The following is a 24,787-nucleotide window of genomic DNA, read 5'->3' on the forward strand; positions in this document are numbered from 1 at the left end:
TCAGTGTAGTGCTATCTTCTAGAACATACGCTGTGCTAGTTTTATCCCAGGGTTAGCCAGTTGGGAGCTTTACAAAGTTTCTAGGGTGCGTTTTCACCAAACCCATCTCTCTTTCTGACTTAGCTATGCTTCTGATGGGTGGCCTGTGTCCCTTTCCCCCCAACCGCAAGTCTGCAGGGCTGCCGAGTGGCCCAGTGTTCACTTGTCCACGGTGGCCATGGTGGGCAGAAAGGCCTCCTGAGATGGGAATCCTGTGTCCACAGCCCTGTGTCCAGCAGGGTCTTGGCCACTGAGAGGAAAAGGCTTTTCTGAGTGAAATCAAGTTGGCCGTCAATGACCACTGCATCTTTTTATCTTTCTCTTTATATATATATATATAGTGGTGTGTATCTGTTAATCCCGAACTCCCAGTTTATCCCTCCCACCCACCTTTTCCCCTTTGGTAACCGTAAGTTTGTTTTCTACGTCTGTGGGTCTGTTTCTGTTCTGTAAATAAGTTCGTTTGGAACATTTTTAAGATTCCACATGTAAGTGATATCATATGATATTCGTCTTTCTCTGACTTACTTCACTTAGTAGGATCATCCTAGTTGCCGTACAGCACAGAGAACTATATCCAATGTCCTGGGATAAACCATGGTGGAAATCCAAAGGAGAACTTGCCATTCTTGGGGAAAATGAAAGTGGTGAAGCTCTGGGGCTTTTCGACTGTAAGGAAATAGAAATGGAAATGAGATGTGGGTTTTAGCAGCGTGTGTGCTGTTGGCACCTTCACGTGATCTGCAGGACTGCAGTGACATGGCTTATTTCACAGGGAAGTCGAGTTTTCTCAGCCACAGCTTTGCCTGAGCGGAGGCTGTGTTCCTCGTCAGATGCAAGAAGTCCGACCCATCTCTGGAAACTAGTGACATGTTTTATTGGTATCACAACTATGGGATCATTATAAAATCACACAAAGTCTCAATACTGTGCAGGAAATATTCATTTCTTAAGAAAATAATTTAAATTTCAGCACTCAACAGAAGCACTGCTCAGCTGCTATACATGTATTTTCTGGCAATACTCTGACTGTCTATAAATACCGGATCCACCGAGGCCACCTTCGCTGCTATGAAGGAGTGGATGCAGTGTAGGACAGCCGTCAGATCCTGAAACTCCAGCTCCTGCAAGAAAAAATAGAATGTGCTTATATATTATAAATATTAGAAAAACACATTACAGAAAATTTAACAGATTCTATGTTCTTAGAACCACAAGGAAGTTACTCAAGTAAGTACAAATACACACGAACTAAGAAAGGCGGCTGTAAACATGAACACACTGGTTTTCTGGGTTTTTTGCACTGATATCCTGACGATTGGGTTTAATTCTTGATTTTCTTGTAACTAACATAGGTCAGCACTCAGGTCCTCTGCTTGGCATCCTGACTCCATCTGTGCCGGGCTCTCAGTCACCTGACCAGCAGCACCAGGTCGGGACTTCGGCCTCCACTGAAACCTGTCAGAGCTCTCACACAGCAGGGCTCACCGTGTTCCCAGTTTAGCAGAATGAATCATGCTACACCCTGCGTGTGTGCACGTGCGCCTGTGCACATGTGTGAACGTATGTGCACACATGTGCCCCTGTACTTATGCGCCCGTGTGTGTACGCTCTGCATGCATGTGTGCCTGTGTGCGTGCATGCACACGTGTGTTGTGTTCGTGCACATGGATGTGTGTGTCCGCGTGCTCGGCAGGTGAGCTAGAGGCTGGGGCACATGGCCAGCAAGTTCTATCTCATGTTCTGTGAGTTTTGCCCACTGAACCCCGTCACCCAGTTACTTTCCTCTGCGATTTATTTGTCCCAATGACCTCGATTTTTATAAAGTCTTTTAACATTTCATGGTGGCTGAAACACTGATTTTAAATATGATCTACAGCTAGGCATAGTTATCAAATTTTAAGTGTTTTAATACCTTGATCTTTTCCTTAATTAGCGGAAACTCTTGGGAAGCCATGAGGGTCTTTACTGGGCTCGTCAAACTATGAAGACTGAGGTCACCCAAACCTGAGAAAACATTTCTTCTTTTATGATCCTTACTCTCAGGAATGTTCCATCTATCACAAGGGTGACACTTTCAATGAACGTGTGAGTGTTAACGTTGCCCGGATGTCCTCAATACATCTCCTCGCGCAGAAATCACATTTCCTTAGGGCACTACCCCTATTTCCATCTTGCTACGCAAACGGCAGACATGTGTCCAAAACTGTCTGTGAGATGACAGACAGCCCTTCCGAGTAGCGGTAGCCATCCTGGCCTTTTAGTTTTCCCTAATTGTCATCTAATGGCCCAGTGCACAAGGGGGAAATTTTAAAGTCTGTAACCGTTTAAGAGACCAGTTTCCACTCAGCTGTAGCAATTCAGACACAGACTGTATTTCAAGGGGAGCCTTAACCACTGCCCTTCCCAAAGAATTCAACATGGAAGCTGATCAAAGCCATACTTGAAAGAGATGATTGTTAAATAAATGAACGAGTCTCTAGAATAAGGGAATACGTGCTGTAATTTCTCTTAGAAAATGCCCCAAACGAGTATAATTGGATGTGACAATTAGCAGGGGTAACCATGCACAGAACACAATTTACCATGTGTTAATCTACAGGGAACTCAGATCGGGGCCCGGCCACTGAGTGTGGAGACAGGCCCGCTGCGGGGATGAGATACGGGTCTCCCACTTGTGGACTCCATGGCCCAGGCAGTGCGGCGCCAGGGCCTCTGAGCTGCAGCATTTGCTGACGGCTGTGGCGTTTGGAAATACTCCCCACGGACTGATGACAGGCTGGCAAAGTTCCTGAAACTTCGCCGAGTGGCTCCCTGTGGGGTGTGACCCACACGGCCCCGGACGGAGCCGGGCCAGCACAGGAGGCCGTGGAGGGAAGACGTGGCTTCCGGTACAACATCGGTACCCAGCCAATGCCGGTCCTCTTCCAGCCATCTGTTAATAGAGCATCGTCAGCCTCAAAGGTCAAAAGTGAAGTAGGACACCCCGAGTAAAGCGCCAAGTTCATTTTCCAGAGCAGGAAATGGTGGTTTTAGGGGTTTAAGTAACTTCTGCGAGGTGACGAGGCTGACTAGTCACAGAACTGGCACCGAAATCCAGGACAAACTGGTCCAATGGGCCCTCGCTGTCTCCTGACAAAACCTTCCAGAAGAAACCTAGCACACGAGCTCTTACACCGAGCGGTCCTGAGGCATCAGCACCTCTTGGGAGCGACCTGGAAAAGCAGATTCTCAGGCTGCATCCCCCTCGGTGCCTGGTGGTCTGTGTGCCCCTCGGAGACGGAGGCTCTGCGGAGGGGACGTCGTCCTGGAGGAGCTCAGGGAGCAGGGTGGCACCTCACAGAGGCACCCGGGCCTCATCAACCCTGGAGGAGACGCGTCCAGTGGGCGCGGCTGGGGCCCCAGAGCGGGTGGAGGGGAGGGGCTGGCTGCGGCTGAGCTGCCCTGGAGGCATCCAGCAAGCGTGCGGCGGGTGGAGCTGGGCAGGGAGAAGGGTTCAAGTGCAAGGTGACGCAGCGATCGCCGACGCAGAAGCTGCAGCGAGTCATCCAGGAGGTCCAGAGAAGATAATCCATAGCACGGCTACACTGAACCACTGATCTTCCATATGCAGACAGAACCGCCTTGCATTGGAAGTACTGCCACCTAGGACTCGCATAGCTGGAGAGGAGAAGTCCATTCCTGGCTTCGAAGCTTCAAGGACAGGCTGACTCTTGGTGGAAGAAACATTCACATACTGAGGTCTGGGGAGGTCGTTCTGGCTTGTACGTGAATCAACGTAAACTTTATGCCGACCTGAACAATCTGTTTTGTGCCATATTAAACATATATTGTGAGGCCAGCGCTTCTCTCCTGGGCTGGTTGTGGGGATGAGGCAGTCGTGCTTAGGAAGGACTGAGCACAGCGGCGGCTTGTAACGTAACGGGTGCGATAAAAGATCCCCCTCGCCCGCCGGGCCGCGGTGAAGGCCTGACGGCCCAGGAAGGCTCGGAGGGAGGGGTGGGTCCCCAGGCAGGTGTCATAACCAAGACGACCCTTGCACAGAGACCCTTGGACACAGCAAACCTTTGACCGATGTTTTCCAAGCAAATGTCTACGGGAAGCACAATGTCCAGGAAGAAAGCCGAGAAGCGGAGTCAGAGGCCAGCAGGTGAGAAGCGGCGAGGCGGCCGGGTGATGCTGGGCTCTAACCTGGATGCAGAGGGACGCAGCTGGTGCACCTTCCCCGTCCCCACGCGGAGGAGGGGCACCTTACTGACCGACCACGCAGGGGACCTGGGAGGGAGGAAGGAGGGAAGGAAGGGAGGGAGGAAGGGAAAAGAAGAGCAAAGAAAGGAAAGCTCTGCTCCGTTCCAGCTTCCGGGAGAACAGACTAAGGCCAATTTCAGACCCATATTTGGAAGGGGCTGCACTCGCGTGTCCCCTGTTCTGTCGAGGCCCCGCTTCACTCCATCTTCAGGAGGAACCTGGCCTTGGCTCCCTCCACCATCTCTCCACAATCGACGCCGCCACGGTTACTTGCTGAAGTGGCAGCGGCGTGATGCACCCCCGCTCAGCCCCCGCCGTCCACGTCTGACTGTCTGCGCGACTCACAGCGCCGAGGCATAGTTTCCAGCGGAGTTTATCCTCCCGGATCATCACAGAGTGAAGAACACCCGCCTCTGCTCCTCCTAAAGGCAGTGTGCTGCCTCCAGCGACCGGCGTCCGCCCCGTGGATTCTCAGCTGGGCTCGCCGAAGCTTTCGCGTGCAGAGGTCTGTAGTCGTCGGGGATTTTCACGATAATTGGAACAATTTTTTCCTTGGAAACTGATAAAAATTTTTGTGAGTGTATCTGGTAGTTCTTTCAATACTAACTTGCTCTTTCTTTCTTCATTAATTTATTCATTTAAAACACATTTACTAAGTTCTGAAGATAAAAAGGTAAAGAAAAGCTGCCCTTGACGGCTCAGTCTAGAGGCAGAAATGAAATCATAGAGGAACGCGTAAAATACAAACAACGGGCATAGGAAAGGGGTCGGGGGGTAGAAGGGCACCGTCCCTCCCTGCAGTGGACCCCGAATTCAGTCCTTGTAACTTAACTGTAATTCACTTATAACCTATTAAGTAGATCAGTAGGCAAGTAAATCCTTCATTTCAGAAAGCTTGTTTATGCTACACTCTTTTTTTAGGAGAAAGATGTAGAAAACATGAAAACAAACACTTTATTTAAAAAAGACTGCAACCTCAAAGCTCCAGCCATTGGCCTCACTATGGGGTCAGCCCAAGTCCCGGAACTGCATGACGTTTTTGTAAATAATGGATAGAAAAAATAACTTCCCCTCTGTGCTCCCAAAGCCCCAGAAATCCTCCCTCGGATGCATTTTCTCTTTACTCTCATTCCTGAGGCAGCGATCCATTAAACATCCCAGAAAGATTCTCAATAAACACTCAAAGGTTAACTGCTCCACGACTTTCACTCCCGTAACGAAAAGCTCAATTAATAGGAATAGTTTTCTCTGAAACTCTTGGTTCACTGAGGACATCACGCCACTCTCCCTTCCACTGGCCATAGCCCTGGGTCCTATTCAGAATTCAGCGCCCGGCTCTTGGTTTAAGTCCAGCGGTGGCTACAGGTGTTCTCACGGGTTCTAGATTCCCGATTGGCGTTTCCAACCTTCCCTCTGTCTCACAAGCTGTAATAAACGCAGAACCTCAGCCTGAAGCAGTTTGTTCAAACCGCCGCCCGTGTTTATTAGAGGCTCTCCACATGCATGTTTCCTGCTCCGTGTGACGACATGGAAACTACTTTTGTCCCCAGTTTCATCCCCGCTTGCAAGGCCCCGGGAGGGGCCTGAGCAAGGGGCCCCTGGTCGTTGTGCTACCTGCTGAGACCCCGGCCCCCCTCTGCCCTACTCTCTCGCACCCCATGGCCCCGGAGGGGAGGCACAGGGGGGCTGCCGGAGGTCCTGGGATCTGGGGGGAGGGTTCACGTGGACATGGGTTCAGTTTGGGTCTCCTGGGAGGTTTGATGTGTCTCACACTCATTTCTGTGTCTAGTTAGCTTACCGCATTTGCAATTTTGTATTTTTTTTCATAAAGAGACACCTGCAGACTGTTTAAGCTTCAATTCTGCAAATCCTGTATCTGCCCCTGTGGCCTCCACAACTTTCTAGGACTTTCTCTTTGCCTGAAAATGGAAACTGAAGCTGCCTAAACTGAGGGCCACAAAGAAACCGAGTCTGCTTCAGTACACGCGCCCCAAAGTCTACGCCATCTGTTTCAGACTGTCTGATTTAGTTCATCCAATGCCTCTACTCCCTTTACCAACACAGATAACCAAGAGTTGACTAAACATCAGAAAATAAAAATAAATACTTTTAAATCGAATGAAACAGGAGTCCCTGTGAAAAGGGAATCCAGGTGTCACGTGACCGTGTCCTGGGACATCAGGTGCTCTGGCAAAGTCCCTGGAACCCGTGAGCACAGGAACCCAAGGCGCACTGGGGGGCTAGCTTCCTAAGTGTCCCCCCGGCTCACACGGACGGCATAGGACCTGAGCCTGGAAGGGGTCCTGGGGCTCCTCCCAGCCGCAGTCCCTAGGGTGAAGGGCAGATCAATGCACCAGCAGAGGAGGAACTGCTGTGTTAGCCGCATCCATGCAGATCAAGTACCAAACACACGGTACAATCACTTCCAGCCTCCCTCCCTCTCCCCGCTCTCCTCAGAGCCCCCTCTGCTGGTGGCAATGTCCACTGGACTCCACTCAGGGTGGCGTGACTGAGCGTGGCCACCTCTCCATCACAGCCCAGGGACCCGTGTCCCTGCCAGCATCGCTGTCCCATTGGCTGCCCTGTCGTACACCTCCAGACCCAAAAGCCTTGACAGTGGTTACAGTCTGATTTTGATTTTATCCACTCCCTAAATATAATAATGTCAAGCGTTTCTGCACAATCTCAGTTGTACTTAAAAGGTAGATGTGGTGCATTACCTCATTAACCTCAGTGAAGTAGTGTTAAAAATTGACGCAGTATTCGGATATAACAATGTCACATGAGATGTGTCCCTCTGATGAATTTCATCAAAAAGTGCGTGCAAAGTGCTGACAATCAGCTTCCAAACAATATGTTTGTAGGTTTTGCATTTTTGTTTTCTCTTTCTTTTGGTTTTGTGTATGGAACTTATCCTTCAGTTTGTCTTTAGTTTATATGAAAACTGGGTTGTTGACAACACAGTTATACATAAAGTAAGGAAAAAATCAACAGTTGCTGATGGTAAAATGACAGTTCAATGCAATGAATTTGTAAGTTATGTCAAGATCCTCTGAATTAACAGAGTAGTTTGTTCCTGGTACCACAGACAATCCATCACTTAAGGCAGTTTGTAAAACTCTTCCTTTAAGTATTGACTTCCCCTGTATTTTTAAATATTGTTTTCTGCTAATACTGACTAAGCAAGTTGTGAGTTTCAGTGGAATCAAATAATGTTTCGATGATTACAATTTTAGGATATTAAAGCCTCTAACAGGAGACACACTATGGGCTCTTGTGACATCCTTGCTGATTTCTGAGGAGGGTTCCCACTCCAATTCTGATTATTTTGCCTAGGCCAGTGGAACAGCACGTCCACCCTCGGACGCTTGGTTACTCGGGTGAGGCTGGCTCAGGTGGATGAGTTCCTACCTTCATCTCGATCTGCTTGGTGTCCAGATTCTGAAACAGCAGCTTCACCCGAGCTTTCCCATCATCTGAAGATCCTTTCAGCTGAGAGAATTTAAACCTCCAGAGCACATTCTGTAAAGGAAGGCAATTATCTAGTGGTTTAGACCCGAGAGCTCACTTCTTTCATTAACATCTGTCAATATGTTAAATAATCTATTTAAATAAATGCAGACATTTTCTCCGTTATCTTATGTACACTGAGCGCGTGGTGACTTAGAATCTCCACCTTCTCTTTCCGAGTATAAGAGACTGACACCCTCAAACCACCGGACTTCCTGGGGGTCCCTCCCGTCAAGCTCCAAGGAGCCTGTCCTGGTGCCCGAGCGCCCAGGCCCCTGTGGTCTCCTCTTCGATCCCATGCTACCCGCACCGCCTTTCTCCTGGGTTTTCCTTAACGTTTAAAAGCATCATAAACGCTTTGCTCCCTTTTCTTGTAAAGCTTAAAAGAATCCACCCCAAGGGCCAGGTCTGGCTACATAGAGTACCTGAGACACGGTCAGCAGTGCAGAGAAAGTGAAAACCTTTCTCCCGCCCCCTCCCCAGGTTAAGTTCAAATCACTCAATGTTGGTTTCTCCTGAACCAAGCTGAAAAACGTAGGTGCTATTGCCTCTTAATGCTAGTGCAACAATTGCTTCATGTTTGCTAAGGTACTTTAGAGATGACGTGTGCTCTATAAACACTTACTCTTCAATTAAAAAAGAAAGGCTGCAGCAAATAAAGACTTAATGGCTGCCTTTTATAGAAGATAGCCTTTAATTATAGACTCGTTATGATAATAAATCTTTATCTTCCTAGAAAGAATCCCAAGAGAGGACAGCAATTATTTTTTAGCAAGCTATAAGTTTGTATTAAAAGCATTTATTTTGAAATAATGAACATACGTTTCTCTAAGTATCACAAAAGGCCAAGAGGCTGGGACGTGGGGAGAATTTCAGAGGCGCTGTTATCCCATCGGCTCCTCGGCCCATGTATTCACACCCGCACTGGCCTCGAGGCTCCTGGCACATCTTTCTTTTATATTGAATCTTGCAGCGGAACAGAGGCTCTGCAGTTCGTGGTCAAGTGTCACCACGTATGTTCCTTCTCGATGCCGAGGAGTTGGAACCCCGTGGGGTCTCGGGGAACAGTGACTCCAGTGCTTGCACTTTCACGCTACGTCACTGGGGTCCTTGCGCCCTGCTTCCCACTCAGGCACCAGGGCCCTCGCAGGTCGGAGTCACTGGACCCACCCAGAATGAAGCCGCTCAGAAGCCGCTTCCATCAGCACTGCGGTAGCAGAGGCTGCAGGAGGGCTGCTGGCCCACTGGGACAAGCCAGAGGACGAACCACAGCAACAGCACAGCCCAGCCAGGAGGGCCCGGCACCGGTGATGAGACCGGCGGCGGCGGGGAGAGCTCTCAGGCCGCCTGCAACGCCCCCTCCCGGGCAGCTCCCATCTCCCAGGGCGTCGCCCCGGCTTGCCCTTGGAGGGCAGGGAAAGGCGGCTGTGATTTCAGCCTCAAGGATTTTGTGGAAACAGCCCAAATCTCACCTGCCTTTAAAACTACCCACCCTCCAGCTGTCCTGCCAGGAACCTGTGATCACAAGGGCGTGTATCCAGAGGAGCCGGAGGTATCTGATAGCATATAATGGTTTTGCGAAATTCCTCACCAAATAAGCAAGACCCGGACTGCTCTGAGAACATCACCTGGTGTTCAAATTTGCTTATGAAGAAGAACAGCTCAGTGGTCGTAAGATTCTAGGAATAACCTACCCAACCATCATTTACATGGTATCATAAATGGCTGTCAAAAAAAAAAAAAAAGGCAAGATCAGCATAGGACTTAGAAACGTGGCAGCAAATGCGGGAAAACAGCTAAAATTGTTGACGGAGGGTGCTCTGGGGAGTGAGAGTGATAAGGGGCAGTTCAGAGGACTGCTTTTCCATCATACATCTGTTAGTACTAATAAGCCTTTTAACATTTTGTACACGTATAATTTCGATTAAGGTAAAAATCAATAATATTCATTCTAATCATGAGAAAACCATCAGGCAAATCCCAATAGAGGGGCATTCTACAAAATACTGAACACCTAACCACTGCTCTTCAGAACTGTCAAGATCATCAGATACCAGGAAGTGTGAGAAACTGTCACAGTCAAGAGGACCCAGAGACATGGCAACTAAATGTTATGTGGTATCCTGGATGCGATGTGGGAAGAGAAGAGGGGCATGAGGTAGAAATTAAGCAAATCTGAATAAAGTGTGGACTTTCATTCATGATAATTTATCAATATTGGTTCATTAATAGTTACAAATGTACCATACTAATGTAATTTGTTAATAATAAAGGAAACTACAGGCAGGATATATTGGGAAAAAAAAATAGTATAGACAAAAAAGTACAGAAATCCCTATGTGAAAGCCCTGCTTATCGTTTAAAGAATCCACAGTGGTCCTTACAATGAAGTCCTTTAGCTGCATCATCGTTATCTGTTTGGTACGTTATTTTTACACTGAAACTGTCCTGCAAGGTGATATGAGGGAAATGCAGCTTGTGAGACGTACACACACAGCTCCTTTGCTTAAAATCATGCACTCATGTCACATGGTGGCCCATCTGGGGTGAGGTAAGATGTCCTAAATGTGGGAGCTGGAGGACAGCCTTCGGGGGCGGCCCCCTTCCCTTCCCGCAATCAGGAATCTTCAAGTCACTAATGGTGGCCTCTCGGAACTCCTTCTCAACTTCTAAGTACCTATAAACGGTAATTTTTATTAAAAAAAAGAATTTTCCATTGCCATTATGGATGACATTTCTGCACATTTTATCTACAAGTGGTTCCAGGTAACAGTCTAACTTGAGGACTCTGAGCTTTTCTGCACGACTGGACTTTCCAGGCCAGAACCTCACACGCCGTCCACTCACAGCTCAGAGATGCCGCCTTGACTGACCGCTAAGCCCAGCCATGTGCTGGCTGGTTCAGCAGCCTCGGGATGTGTTTGGAGGGGCCCTGGGTCTCCCCGCCAGCCGTCTGAAGGCTGGAGGGAACCCTGATCTCTAGGACTCAATCTTGGACGACAGAAAATGTCTTTCCAGCATTTCAGTAATTAAGGAACAGTTTCACAGTTAGGCGAGTGTTACAGGAAACATGCTAACGTTTATGTTTTATTTTTATGACTGCAGGAGGTTAATGATGATAACATTCCTCTGTAGCAAATTTGATTTTAATTATTATTACACACTGATAGTGGATAATTGACATAAATTGATAATTATTAAAACATTCAACAAATAACCCAACTAGCGGTTCCAGAGACTTTACGAGAAAAGGATGAGGCACTAGAGCAGATTCACCGGTTGGCATTTTCCTGGGCGGTCCTGTGGAATCACTCTTCACTCCTCCAGTCAGGCCAAAGCCAACTCTTCATTTCCCCTCCTATGGGAAAGTCAATTCCCGGTTTTTTCCCCAAAACTATTCTTTCTGTTCCTCCACCTCGGTCTCAGCTCAGCCCTGCAGCATCATCAAGTTTCAGCCTAACAAGCGGGTGACGCAGGGGCTGAGGCCCATGACGAGGACCACCCCCACCTCCCTGATACAGAGATGTCAGTTTTCTGCTGTGCACGGGGACCATCAGAAGGTAACAAGAAAATGTGGATGCACGTTGACATTTAGAGACAAGGCGAATGCCCCAAGTAATAAGTAAACATGGAGAGAAGTTCCCTTTGTTTCCAGGTCCCAAACATTTGATGCCGTGCACACGGGCAGCAGCAGAGTCCGTGGCCCGTGGAGGACACGCAGCCCGGAGGAGGGGCTGGTCCGTGGCCCCGTCCACGTGTGGTCTGAGGTCCACACGCCGTTTTCTAAGTCTTGTTACGACCTCTCCCACTTCTGCTTAATTACAGCGCAGATGGGGCGTTGGTTGGCCCTAAACCAGAGGGATCAATACAAAATAGGTCAGTTTGGAAATGGGCAGAGATGTACTTCATTTCTATCATGGAAGTGCGGGGGCCACTGAAGATGGAGTTCTAGTTTATTCTGGGTTAATATTTTAAAAATAGTTTGGAAATTTAAAAATATTAGATAATGATCTTCTTGCTTACTTTGTAAGTGCAGAAAAAATTTCCAGGTCAAACGTATTTCTTCTCCCCTGTGATTTCAGATCTTCTCAGCTTAACTCATCTTTATCAATGTTGAAAAGGAGAATTGATGGTGAATGAATTCATGCTTGGAAATAACTGCTCAGCTCCCCTCTGCCAGGCACAGGGGCGGGGAGTTAAGAAATATGACCTCATGCGCGCTTCTGAGGTGGGTGCCAAGCAGATGCCCAGCGTCAAAATGTGGGCTGTTATCGAATTCTAGGGGTTTTTTAAAAGTATTTGGTTAGTAAGTAGCACTGCCACGTTGTGTATTTAGTTTTACCCACACATCACACACAAACGGTCTGATCTAACAGTGTAATGTGGTATAGGAGTGCTAATTATCTTGTGAAAATAAGCGTGATAAACCCCAATCTAAATATTTTGGGGCCCCCCCCAATTTTTCCATGATGACTTACATAAAGGGCATATGGAGAATACCTCATTTTCATAATGTTCATAATTATTTCATATTCAGTAATTATTTAATTATTTTCATAGTTATTTCATATCAATCTAGGAATATTGAAATCCTATTAGTACTGGACTTGCAAATGTCATCCTACATTAAAAGACTGAAGATACATCAAATGAAGTGAAAGTATAAATATCTTATATATTTACAACCCACTGGTATACTCTTCACTGTTAGGTTGAGAAAGCTTTGTTTTTCAAATTAATTCAAATATTGTAAGTTCTGAAAATAAAATTTCAAAAGGAATCCATGAAACAAGCCTCCGGAATAACCTTCTTTTTTCCTTTGTCAGTTTTTGGTTTCATTTTCCATTACTGTCTACTGTTTACTATGTAAATAGGTGTATAAGTATTAGGCCAGAACTTCTTGAAATAAAGAAGTAATCACAAGAAAAATGTGGAGTCAAGAGTTCACCTTCAAAGGGGAACAGGTCAGGAGAGGGTTCTGGAGTCTGAACCAGAGGGTCGGACGAGCAAAAAGAAGAGGCTTAGTTGGAACTTTATGAAAACGTGACTGAACAAGAGTGGACCGGACGCGAGTGGGAGAGGGCTCCGCTGAGCGCGGCAGGGACGCAGAGCCTGCGGTGCCCGGAACCTGCGGCGGGCGAGCTCCAGGCGGGGCTCAGCCCTGACGTGCTGGCCGGGAACAGCCGCAGCTGCCCACGCCTCCCGCAAGCCCAGCGGCTGCAGAAGCCGCTCGCTCTCCACCAGGGGGGCCGCGGGCAGCCCCGCGTGTTGGGCAGAGCGAGGCGGGCAGGGCCACCCATAAGTACTATTTCAACTAGGAGAGCTTCGTCGAGTTACGCGGTTCGGTTACCGGGACATTTAACACGGCAGCCCGGCCGTGCACAGCGGTAAGAACATAGTGTGCCTGTTTCAAGTCTTATTCGATTAGCGTGAGGGCGAAGTGGGGAAACGTGCGGGGTTCAGGGCTGGGAAGAGTCTCCCAAGGGCCCCGGGCCTGGACCTGCCTGCCCGCCGCCGGGAAACAGCGGGCCACGCACAGGGCGAGGCCCTAAAGACAGAAAGACCCGCGGCAGCCAGGGAGGCAGGGAAGCTCAGTGGGCAGGTAGGAGAGAGGGTGCGCGCGTCGCAGGCCACCCACGGGCTTCCCAGACGCCCCCAGCGGCTCCGGGGGAGCCCCTCCGACGCGGCCAGACCTAACGCGGCTGTACAGGCTGCAGGCCTGTGGGACATGGGGCCTTTAGGGAAGCGGCTTCCTGTCCTCAGCGCCGTGCCAGCGGGCTCTTCTGCGGGCGCCTTGGGAACATCAACGTCTGGGCCTCGGGGTCCCCTGAAGGAAGCGTGCCAAGCACTCGCTCCCGACCTCTCACAATCACTCACACCCCCTCCCCGGCCTGGCCTGGCTCCGGGATGTGGGTGCGGTGTGGCCCCGACAGAGTGAGACCGCACAGCAGAGACCCCGCGGGAGACACGGTGACCCCAGCCAGCTCACTGGGTGCCGGGTATTATGCCAACCGTGACCAGAGAACCAGACCTGCCGGCTGGGAACAACCTGCGCACGGAAAAGCTGACAAGGAGTGGAGGCTTTGCTCCTGGACTGAACAGGTGGGCCTGCACAGAGCCCGGAGCAGCCGGGGAATGGGTACTGGCTTCAGGAACGCACCCTGAAGGTGAACTCTGGAAAGTCTCGGTTTAGATGTCCTGACACACAGGATTCCTTGAACCACAAAGCAAGAAACAGACGTTATAAACCAGGGTTGCTGGTTAACAACTGTGTTCAGGGCTTCTCCCTTCTCTGGGGGAGGTGCTTTGTCACTTCCCTGTCTCCGAGGACACGTGGAAGGAGGTTGTGCATGTCTGGCTAAAGGCCAAACAGCACGAACAGCGAGTCATGGAGCCCGAGCTGGTGGGAACCATGGGTGGACCAGGTACGTGGGAGGATGCCCGCACGGGGTCGGGAGCCTTGGTCCCCTCTGTGACCTTGATGTCGGATGGCAGACAGGAGAGCCTTCTCAACTCCAGTTTTATGCAAGCAGACCTCTCGTCATTATAAACGGTCTGTGGACCCCTACTGGGGAAACATCGTAACCATCTTCCTGGGAGGAAGGAAAGTGACAAGAGCACAGTGGGTTTCCGGCCCAGAATTCTGTGACGGGTGTGGACTCCTGCCCAGAACGGGGTTCCCTGCTCGCTCTGCGGGGCCGCCCCGCGCATTGCGGATGTCTGACCTCATCGCTCTCCCCTCCCCACTAGATGCTGGTAGCAACTCCCTTCCAAGCCGACATTTCCGTGTCCCTGGCAGGTCTCACTCCTCTTCCCATCACACTGGTGCTCTCCCCTCACCTCTGCTCCTAATTAGCAGACAGTGGATTTTAAAAAATATCGAAGGACAAAATACTGGCTTCATGTTTGCAACAAAATTCTCAGCACTTGTGTGGTTGGGTGAACACCCAGGCCCCTTTGAGATGCTTATGGGAGTGGGTCTCATTTCCCATCCCTCATGCTGGTTGTTCAATGTCCAGTGAAACTGAAATCCCGTCACGGCTCACAGGTGTGGAATCAGCACCTGGTCAGCCCCACCAGGTGTGGGGCGTCGACCCCCCAACCAAGGTGTCGACCCCCCAACCTAACAACCCAGGTGTTAGGTCCGGCAGGGGTAAGGGGTCTCCCCAAAGGGCTCAGTCAGTGCGGAGGGTCCTCCCCCTGAGCGGGACAGCCCTGCCGACCTCCCCCTCCCCACTCCAAACCCCTGGGCACCTGCCGACGGGCACCACGTGGTGTGGTGTCAGCCCTGCCCGGCTCTGGGGCTTGTGAGATCCTGGGACCCTGAGCTTTCAGAGAGAAGGTCCACCACGAAGGATAACTTGCACAGGACACGAGACTGTCGGGGCTGGTGATGGCTGAGACGCATACAGGTGTTAATGGCCCTGAAATGTAACAAAACGCACCGCTGATGGGCGCCTACCCCCAGATGCTTGGCCCTTACCTTTGTTTTGCTGTCAAAGCAGGTGAATCCCAGAGCGAAATCCACCGTGAAGCACAGAGTGTCTCCTTGCCAACTGCACATGTACGTTTTGGACTAGAAAAAAGTATTAACTGTGAGAAAACATTCTTTAATAATGAGGTTTAACATTAATCAGGTAGTTACAATACTTCCCCCAGTCAAAACCTATTTTTTTTAAAGTGTTAACGTGTCAACCACCAGGAGGGAACCTGGAGGCCCGCGGTCACACGAAACCTGGGACACGGCTCACACGGGCAGCGTCCCTAGCTTTTGGTCTGTCAGCAAATTGTAGAAGTTGGACCACCTGCACGGGCGTCACTCTAACTAGAAATAAACCAGCAGAGGACACAGGGTTCCATTCGCTGAAGCCTCTTTGAAACACATCCCAGATCAGTAAATCCCTGTTGGGACTCATTCCAGAAGGACCATCCCTGTGGCACAAATGGGGGGTATTGTTTTGCTCCTACAAATTGCCTCGGGACAGGCCAGGCTGGACGTGTGTCCAGGAGAACCTAGACCCGGCTGTTCTTGGGAAACCGTCTGAGAGGAGTTTGTTGTAAAACGAGAACAAAGGACAGAAAAACGGCAGCAGCGACGTCACCAAAACCCAAACTAAGGACCGAGGACCCCTCACAGGTGGCAGATTGCTGTGAGGGGCCAGCATCCCACCCTCTGGGGCTGGTTCAGGTAGGGCGGTCTCAGCTGTCACGTGAACTTCTGTGAGCCCAAACCAAACTCCACGGGCCACCTGGTTTCCAGGGACCAGCGCTGTGAGGACGCGGGCACACGCAGGCACATACATACATGTGCACACACAAGCACATGCACATGCACACAGGCCGCGGGCGCACGTCCACACTTCCAGCCACGTCGGGCAAAAGCACAGAAACGCACAGGCCTGTGCTCTACCGTCTGGGCACCGCTCTTAACATCAGGTGTGACTGCAGGAAGGTGAACCCTGAGGTCCCGGGAGCACAGTAGTTACAACCCTGAGGTTAACCTGCAGGTAAAATGCTCCACTCAGCGGGGAACCTCACCATCGGTCTGGACAGGAAGACGCGGCAGTGCCCCGTCCCCTGAACCCGCAGGCTTGTGACTTGCTGGCTCTGGGGAGTGTCAGTCACTGTGTCTTTTCAGCCCTGCCCTGGGTCTCCTCTGTGGGGACTCCGATGACACGGGGGCTTCATCCCCCGTCCGCCCCTTTACTCCCTGGGCCTTGCCTTCAGTGGTCCTGCTTTTCGTCCTGAAGCTTCCCTGTGTCTGCTCTGTAACTCATTGCCTTGATCGCTTTGCTGAGACTTTCCAGTCTCCATCTATTTCAACGTGTTGGCTCTTGTTTTGGAAGTGCGGTTATCGGGGCTGCTGGAAAGCACCTGTGGATGCTTCTGACCTCCTATAGGCTTCACGTTGGCTTCTGTGGTCGTCTCCGTTCATTCCAGATCTTTCAGGTTCTTGGCAGGAGCAGTGACTGTCGATCGACACCTGGCTGGTTTTGAATTTCGAGACCCTTAATCTGTTCTAAACCCTGTTCCACCCGACTTTCTCTGACGCATCTTCCTCAGGGGAGGGAGCCGCCCTGTAGCCGGGTTCCCCGCTTGGCCTCTGGAGACGCAGGGCTCCCTCTCCTGCCGGGCAGCGATGGGCATCGGCCACGTGGTCCCCACGGACAGCCTGGGGGCGTTCCTGACTCGGCCCCCCAACAGCACTGGCAGGGCTGGGGGCCTCGTCCAGCCCGGCGCATGGGGTCAGGTGAGCATGAGGTCACCCTGGAAGAGGGAGGCCCCGACCCAACCTGACCGGGGTCCTCGCAGGACGGCGGCAGCAGAGCAAGTGACGGGGTCCACGCAGCAGCGCCGAGCCGTGCGCGTCCCCGTGAAGACGAGTGCTCACGTGACGTCAGCGCTGCACGCCGTCCGGGACGCGAGGACTGATGCTCCCGCAGCCCGGCTCCTCTCCCGCGGGGACACGTAGCGGGAAGCGGGCAGGAGTAGTCACGACCTTCAACGGTGGGACCCAGGTTTCTGTTCATGAAGGTGGATCAGTACACGCCACCCCTCTCAGGGGAGGCGCGGAGGGAGAAGCTAGAGGCGGCTTTGATTTCCCTGGAGCTGCCGCTTGAGGCTCCGCGTTGGGCAGGAACCTGGTGCTGGTGTCACGTGAGGACTGCGTCTCGGGAGCCCCGGGAGGGCCGTGTTCTGACCCGCTTCTGGGGCGAGTGTCCATCGCCTTGTGTGTCCTGCACTTGGGCTCGGAGCGGGAAGGCCGGGGGCACGTCCCCTTCACTCCCGCCCCCGTGAGCTCAGCCCTCTTCTGACGTGAGGATCTGTTTCCAGGGACACTCTCCAAAGACCGTGCTTTTCTGAGAAACGTGATCTGTCTGCAGACCCCGGGCCGGGCCGGTGTGCGTCCCGCTGCGCGTTCCCTCCGAGCGGGGCTCCCACGCCGGCAGGGCATCCAGGGAGGGCGCTTCGGGCAGGTCAGTGGGTGGCTGAACAGCGCAGGGGGTTCAGGAACCAGGGGCCGCCCCGGAAGACAGGAGGTGGTCCGTGCGGGTGGGCTGCTTGCACTTCGTCCCCTAAACAAAGGGGTGACGGTGGCCCCAGCATGCTCGGGTTTTGTGAAGATCAGGTGATCAGTACCAGCGTAGCTCACAGCAGTGCTTGGTAAGTGTGAGCACCAGATGGGTGAGCAAAGGCTTCTGTGGGTGCTAGTCGGTCAAATTCTAAGCTAGGTGAACAGACCCTAACGCAGTGGTGGGTGATGTCAGGCACTGCCAGGCTCACTAGGGAGAAGCTGCAGGTGAGCTCTCCGCCCCCAGCAGAGGGCCATGCCTTCTGCAAGTTCTACTTCAGGAGACATTTCCTCCTGTCATGGCACTTCGGGGGTACGTTTTCCATGTCCTTATATAATGTCTTTGGGGAAAGTTAAAACTAAGGAATACTTGAGGCAGGAAATGGGTAACTAATTTTTTTTTTTTTTTTTGCGGTACGCGGGCCTCTCACCGTCACGGCCTCTCCCGCTGCGGAGCACAGGCTCCAGACGCGCAGGCTCAGCGGCCGTGGCTCACAGGCCCAGCCGCTCCGCGGCACGTGGGATCTTCCCGGACCGGGGCATGAACCCGTGTCCCCTGCATCGGCAGGCGGACTCTCAAACACTGCGCCACCAGGGAAGCCCGATGGGTAACTTATTGAAGAGGACATTTCCTTTTAAAAGAGTCTCTCTCCCCATATAAGTCTCCGCACCCTTTGGGGAAATGAGGCTGGGAAGTTGATGTTTTCCAGGTAAGCGGGGAGCAGAATCCTCGGTGCGCAGGTGCTGTGCTGGCCCAGGACACATTGACCTGCTGTGTGTGGCGTCTGTCCCTCTGATGCCTGGGCCGTTAATCTGAAAGAAGCCTGGGCCAGACCCACCTGCTGATCTTGGCGAGTCTCCAGGGAGGCTGGAGCTCACCTGGGGATGGGGAAGGTGGCCTCAGCCTCTTTGGGAGCGCGTTCGACCACGAGAACACTGGCACTGGTGAGTGCCATTGTGGAGTCTTCCCTGTAGTCTATTGGTGCCAGGTCCCAGCTCCAGCCACCAGCCAGTCAGCACCAGCTCTGGGACCCTCCAGGCTGAGCAGCCAATCCTGTGGGGACCCAGGCCCACCCACCAGAAAGCCAGCACCAGCACTGGGTCCCGCCAAGGGATCTGGCACCACAAACAGGCCTGGACCAGCCCTGGGCATCCCCAGGCCCTACACCTAGTTGCATCGGGACACAGACCCACCGTTAGCCTCCAGCAACCTCTGCACAAGGCAGGGCGTGGCAGCCAACAGGGCCAGGGACCAGCCCAGCCTGTGACTGTGTCCACGGCAGTCAGCCAAACACCCCACACACGGAGGCACCACTAGAGCATACAGCTCTGATGACCAGAGGGGGGTGTGCTGCTAGAACCCTCAGGATGTCTCCTACATAAGGCCATGTCTCCAAGACTGGGAAAAGTAACTGACCCACCTGATACACACAAGTAAACATAGAGAAGTAGGCACAGTGAGGCAACAAAGGAAGATGTTCCAAATGAAGGAATAAGATAAACCCAAGAAGAACTAAGCAAAGTGGACATAAGCGATCTACCTGATGAAGAGTTCAAGGTAATGATCATAAAGATGCTGAAAGAACTCGGGAGGAGAATGAACACAGTGAGGAGCTTAACAAAGAGCTAGAGAATATATACAGGAGAACCAAACAGAGCTGCAGAATACTAAAACAAATAGAAAACACACCAGAAGGAACCAACAGTAGACTAAATGATACAGAGGAACACCTCAGTGAACGGCAAGACAGAATAGTGGAGGTCACCCAAGCTGAACAGAAAAAAGAACTTTAAAAAATGAGGACAGTTTAAGACAACATCTGGGACAACATCAAGCATGTTAACATTCACATGATAAGGGTCTCAGGAGGAGAAGAGAGAGAGAGAAAAGGGCTCAGAACATAACTGGAAAAATAATAGCTGAAAACTTCCCTAACCTGGGAAGGGAAACAGACATCCCAAGTCCAGCAAGCACAGTCTCAAACAGGATCAACCCAAAGAGGACCACACCAAGCACACTGTAATTAAAATGGAAAAAATTGAAGTTAGGGAATATTAAAAGCAGTGAGAGAAAAGCAACAAATAACATAGAAGAGAATCCCCAGAAACTCTGCAGGCCAGAAGGGAGTGGCAGGACATATTTAAAGTGATGAAAGGGAAACACCTACGGCCAAGAACATTCTATCCAGCAAGGCACTCGTTCAGCTTTGATGGAGAAATCAAAAGCTTTACGGACAAGCAAAAACTAAAAGGGTTCAGCACCACCAAACCACTTAAGACATGTTAAAGGGATTTCACTAAGTGGAGAAGAAAAGACCACAACCAGAAACATGAAAATTATGAAAGGAAAAATCTCCCTGGTAAAAATCTCTCCTACTATACAGTAGATAGTAGATCAACTATTATAAAGCTAGTAGGAAGATTTTTAAAAGGTAGTAAAATCATGTATATCAACAGTAAGTACTTAAGGGATACACAAAACAAAAGGATGTAAAATATGATGTCAAAACCCTTAAACATAGCAGGAGGAAGTGAAGGTGCAGGGTGGATAGGATGCATTCAACTTAAGAGAGCATCAGTTTAAAATAACACACACACAAAACACACACTCACACACACACGCACTCACACACTCACACAAAAACACACACACACGCACTCACAGACACACACTCTCACAACACACACTACACAATGCACACACACGCACACAACACACACACACAGTCTCACACACAACACACACACAACACACTACACAACACACACGCACTCACACACACACGCACTCACACAAAAACACACACACGCACTCACAGACACACACTCTCACAACACACACTACACAATGCACACACACACGCACACAACACATACACACAGTCTCTCACACAACACACTACACAACACACACGCACTCACACAAAAACACACACATTCACAGACACACTCACAACACACACTACACAATGCACACACACAGACACGCACACAACACACACACACAGTCTCTTACACAAACACACTCTCACAACACACACAACACACAGTCTCTCACACGACACACACACTACACAACACACACACTGACACACACTTATATTCATACACAGACACACACACACTCTCACATACTCTCACACACAGACACACACACTCACACACACTGACACACACACACATATATATGTTGATATATACATAAACTTCATGGTAACCAAAACCCAAAATCTTCAGAAACACACACAAAAAAGAGAAGGGAATCAAAACATAACACTAAAGACAAGTCATCATACCACAAACGAAGAGCAAAAGGAGAAAGGGACAAAAGAGAACTACAAAACAACCAGAAAAATAATTAACAAACTGACAATAAGTACATACCCATCAATAATTACTTTAAATGTAAATGGAATAAATGTTCTAATCTAAAGACACAGAGTGGCTGAATGGATACAAAAACAAGACGCATGTACATGCTGCCTACAAGAGACTCACTTCAGATCTAAAGACACACACAGATTGAAAGTGAGGGGACGGTAAAAGATATTCCATGCAAATGTAAATGAAAAGAAAGCTGTGGTAGCCATACTCATATCAGACAAAATAGACTTTAAAATAAGACTGTTATAAGAGACAAAGATGGACACTACATAATGATCAAGGGATCAATCCAAGAAGATCTAACAATTGTAAATATTTAGGCACCCAACACAGGAGCACCTCGATATATAAGGCAAATATTAACAGCCATAAAGGGAGAAATTGACAGTAACACAATAATAGTGGGGACTTGAACACCCCACTTACACCAGTGGACAGATGAGACAGAAAAACAAGAAGAAAATACTAGCCTTAAGCGACACGTTACCAGATCTATCTGTCTGTCTGTCTGTCTGTCTATATGCCATCTATCACCTATCTACGTATCGGGGGTCGGGGAGAGAGAGGAGGAGCGCATCGGGGATAGCAAAGCAGCCTCGGCAATAGCAGCAGATGAAGGATACTGAAGGACGGGGGAACACAGGTTATTCACACAGCTGAGCTGAGGCCGAGAGGTCAGTGACAGAGCAGCTCTGGGAGGGGAGGGACTCAGACACATGTGTAGGTGTGGATGCCAAAGGACCGGGTATATCTCAGTGCTAGTGCTTACGTATATATATATAGATGAACATCTCACAGCAAATGTTTAGTAAGCGTTGAGTTGTGTGACTTACAAATAAAGCTGAGTGTTTCCATCAAAAACAGAAATGTTTATTTAAGACAATGTATGGATGCAGTATTTGGAATTGGTGATTTTGTTGGCAGTGCCTTTAATGTTCTACTTGTTTTCTGAAAACTTAGCTCTAAGTGAAATCTTAAAAGATAAACCCAAGTTAGTCTTGTCTTACTCAAGATTACATGGAGTTCTTTTTCTAGGGATACAAACATAACCTTTAAAAGAAAGTGGTTTGGAGTCTTACGCCAGAAGGCAGTAGATGTCAAGAAACGTACCCTATTTTTAGATGTTTTATAAGTTTTGGGAGACAGCTGATCTGTGATATCATATGTTGGAGATTTTGGGTTTATAGTGAAAAACTAGGACAGGATTCCCCCCATTATTGAGCTTGGATTCCAGATAAATGCTTGGACTCGTGATTCTCAGCCACATTTTCAGGTCACGTCAGTGTTCCCTTTCTGTCCTCATCCATCAGAACCAGAATGGTTACAGCCTGGAAAGAGGAAGGTTTAAAATGCGAACAATTAATAAAAGCTAATTTGGCTGTGCTCTTCCATGATGGGAATGCTAATTGGAGGACAAGATTGACCCCAAAATAAATTCAGGAGCGGAAATAGAAGCGTTACGAGCAGCGCTCTGAGTTCTCATTCAATTAAATTAAGCTGTGATGGTTTTTAGAGAAATGAGTTGCTGAGCTGTAACCTAATCCGTACCCCAGCATCTTCCTGGGAAATCCTCAGAAGAGCTCATTTGGGCCAAGAGCAGCACTAAACAGCACCTCTCACAGTCACACAGATGTCGGCGATTCGCTCTGGAGACTTGCAAATATTTACTGTGGAGATTATTCAATTTAGGCTTTTCAAACAAAATTTCCAAGGAGAGCACAGCTCCAGTAGTCTAGATATGTTTTCTCATCAGTGGCTCTGTCGGTATTCAAACAGCTGGAGAAGGAACACGGGCTCTTTAACTGTTTAATCCCCAAATGGCATGGATGCTGCAGCCCACTCGAATCCCTAAACGTTGCTCAGCGGCTATCTGTTCTGCACGGGTGGAACCCGAGGGTGACCAGGGTCCTTGAGGCCTGGGGGTCACACTACATCCAAAAGGAAAGCATGGAAAACTAGGGTGTGGACGGAGGACGGGCCGCAGATGCAGAAGGAGCCACGTGGGTGCTGCAGTGTGGGAGGGTCAGGGGCGCAACATGGGGTGGTCGGTGTGCCCCGAGGATCGAGGCCCACAGTCCGTCCAGGGCCCAGGCAGTTTCGTGGGCCCGAGCGGCCCGCCTGGACCTGCCTGCAGTGTTGTCCCCGGCTGCATCGACGCAGGGCTGCAGGAACACGAGGACGCACGCTCTGCCACTGACAAGTTAGGTTAGGATCTGGGGGTGGACAGGAGACACACAGGAGCCTGGGACGGTCTCCCTGCTGTGCGTTTGTGTTTCCGGCCGAAGGACAGCCGGGTGGCACCCCCAGGCCAGAGTGGAGGTCCGGGGGGCTCAGGCAGACAGGAGGACAGGGTGGTAGAGCCCTGACCCACAGCCTTATCTGGAATGCTCGGGAAGACCTGGATTCAGGGCATCAGCGCGGGGGAGGGCACAGACCATCTGCTGTCCTCCTGGCTGCGGCGGGGCTCGGGGGCATCTGCAAGGCCTGGAGGACGGGCTGCCTTCTGGGCAGCAGCTTCCCCAGCATCAGAGGATCTGAAGCCCCAGCCCCGATGCTCCTTTCAGCTCAGCCGCAGACCTACGGCGGCCACGTCTGCCTTAACGTCTGCATTTGGAGCATCTTGATTATATTTTAAACATAACTTGGAAAGTGGACGTGCAAGTTCTTTGTGGTAAAGGGATGAGCAAAGGGGGCTCAACTCACTTTAATGAACAAAAGTAGAGGCAACACCAGGAAATGCAGGGGTGCTCTGCTGACGGGGCTGGCTGTGAAGGGGGAAAACACTCCAGGAGCAGGAACTAAAGACACCCGGGCTGGAAAGACGTTCCAGAGAGGGCTGTGCTGTAAAGCCAGGGAGAGCCACAGTGAGTTATGCGTGGCGAGAGTCTGCAGATACAGAAGCTGGATTCTCTTGTTTGGTAGAATTTGGGAGGATTATAATTTTAAAGCCTCTACCGCACAGATGCCACTTAGCCCACCTTGAAGCCCGGCTTCCTCAACATACTGGCCAGAGTTTTGACTTCAAAAGCACACAGTTGCACTTTCTTACATCCACAGTGTTTCCAACTGAAAGAGTTGTCAGTTCATGAGCAATAAATGAATGACAGATTCCCTGGGAAGAAGTTCACATCATCAGAGACAACTACAAGTGAGCAAGGGTATCTCGGGGCCCCAGAAGGGACCAGGCTTGGTTTCCGTGAACGTCTGAGTGGGACCCACCGTGTGGACCACAGATTTCAGAGAACATCACACAGTTGAAGGGACGCTCCCTGCTCCCTCCTAGCACTGAGCATCAGGGGACTCCGTACACTTTTACATCCTGAACGAGAGATAAATGATGACACAGAATCTTTTCACATTCAAAGCAGTGCTGATAAATGAAGGAGCCGCTCCCAAGTCCTCACCCAGAGCGACTGACGCCAGGCCAGGAAGGAGAAGGAACCCAGAACTTCCGTGTGGAGTTAAACCTACCCCACGATGCTGCATCTGTTTTCTCACTTCTAGCCATGTGAATTCCCCCGTGAAGGGCAGCTG

The 24,787-nt window shown here is 50.3% G+C and overlaps 1 protein-coding gene across 1 annotated transcript in view; it reads right to left on the reverse strand.

Annotated features, from left to right (window-relative positions):
• Positions 1–901: 901 nt before the first annotated feature.
• SNTG2 (syntrophin gamma 2) overlaps positions 902–24,787 on the reverse strand; it is a 150,764-nt gene continuing 126,878 nt past the window's right edge. Inside the window, exons 17-19 of the mRNA XM_029231640.1 lie at positions 15,281–15,373; positions 7,699–7,809; positions 902–1,163 (exon numbers count right to left, since the gene is read on the reverse strand). Of these exons, the coding sequence (XP_029087473.1) occupies positions 1,032–1,163; positions 7,699–7,809; positions 15,281–15,373 (336 nt within the window). The 3' untranslated portion in view covers positions 902–1,031. The remainder of the gene's footprint in view (positions 1,164–7,698; positions 7,810–15,280; positions 15,374–24,787) is intronic.

The sequence above is a fragment of the Monodon monoceros genome, unplaced genomic scaffold (genome assembly GCF_005190385.1).
Source record: "Monodon monoceros isolate NGI ecotype Baffin Bay Population unplaced genomic scaffold, NGI_Narwhal_1 Super_Scaffold_19, whole genome shotgun sequence".
NCBI classification, from domain to species: Eukaryota; Metazoa; Chordata; class Mammalia; order Artiodactyla; family Monodontidae; genus Monodon; species Monodon monoceros.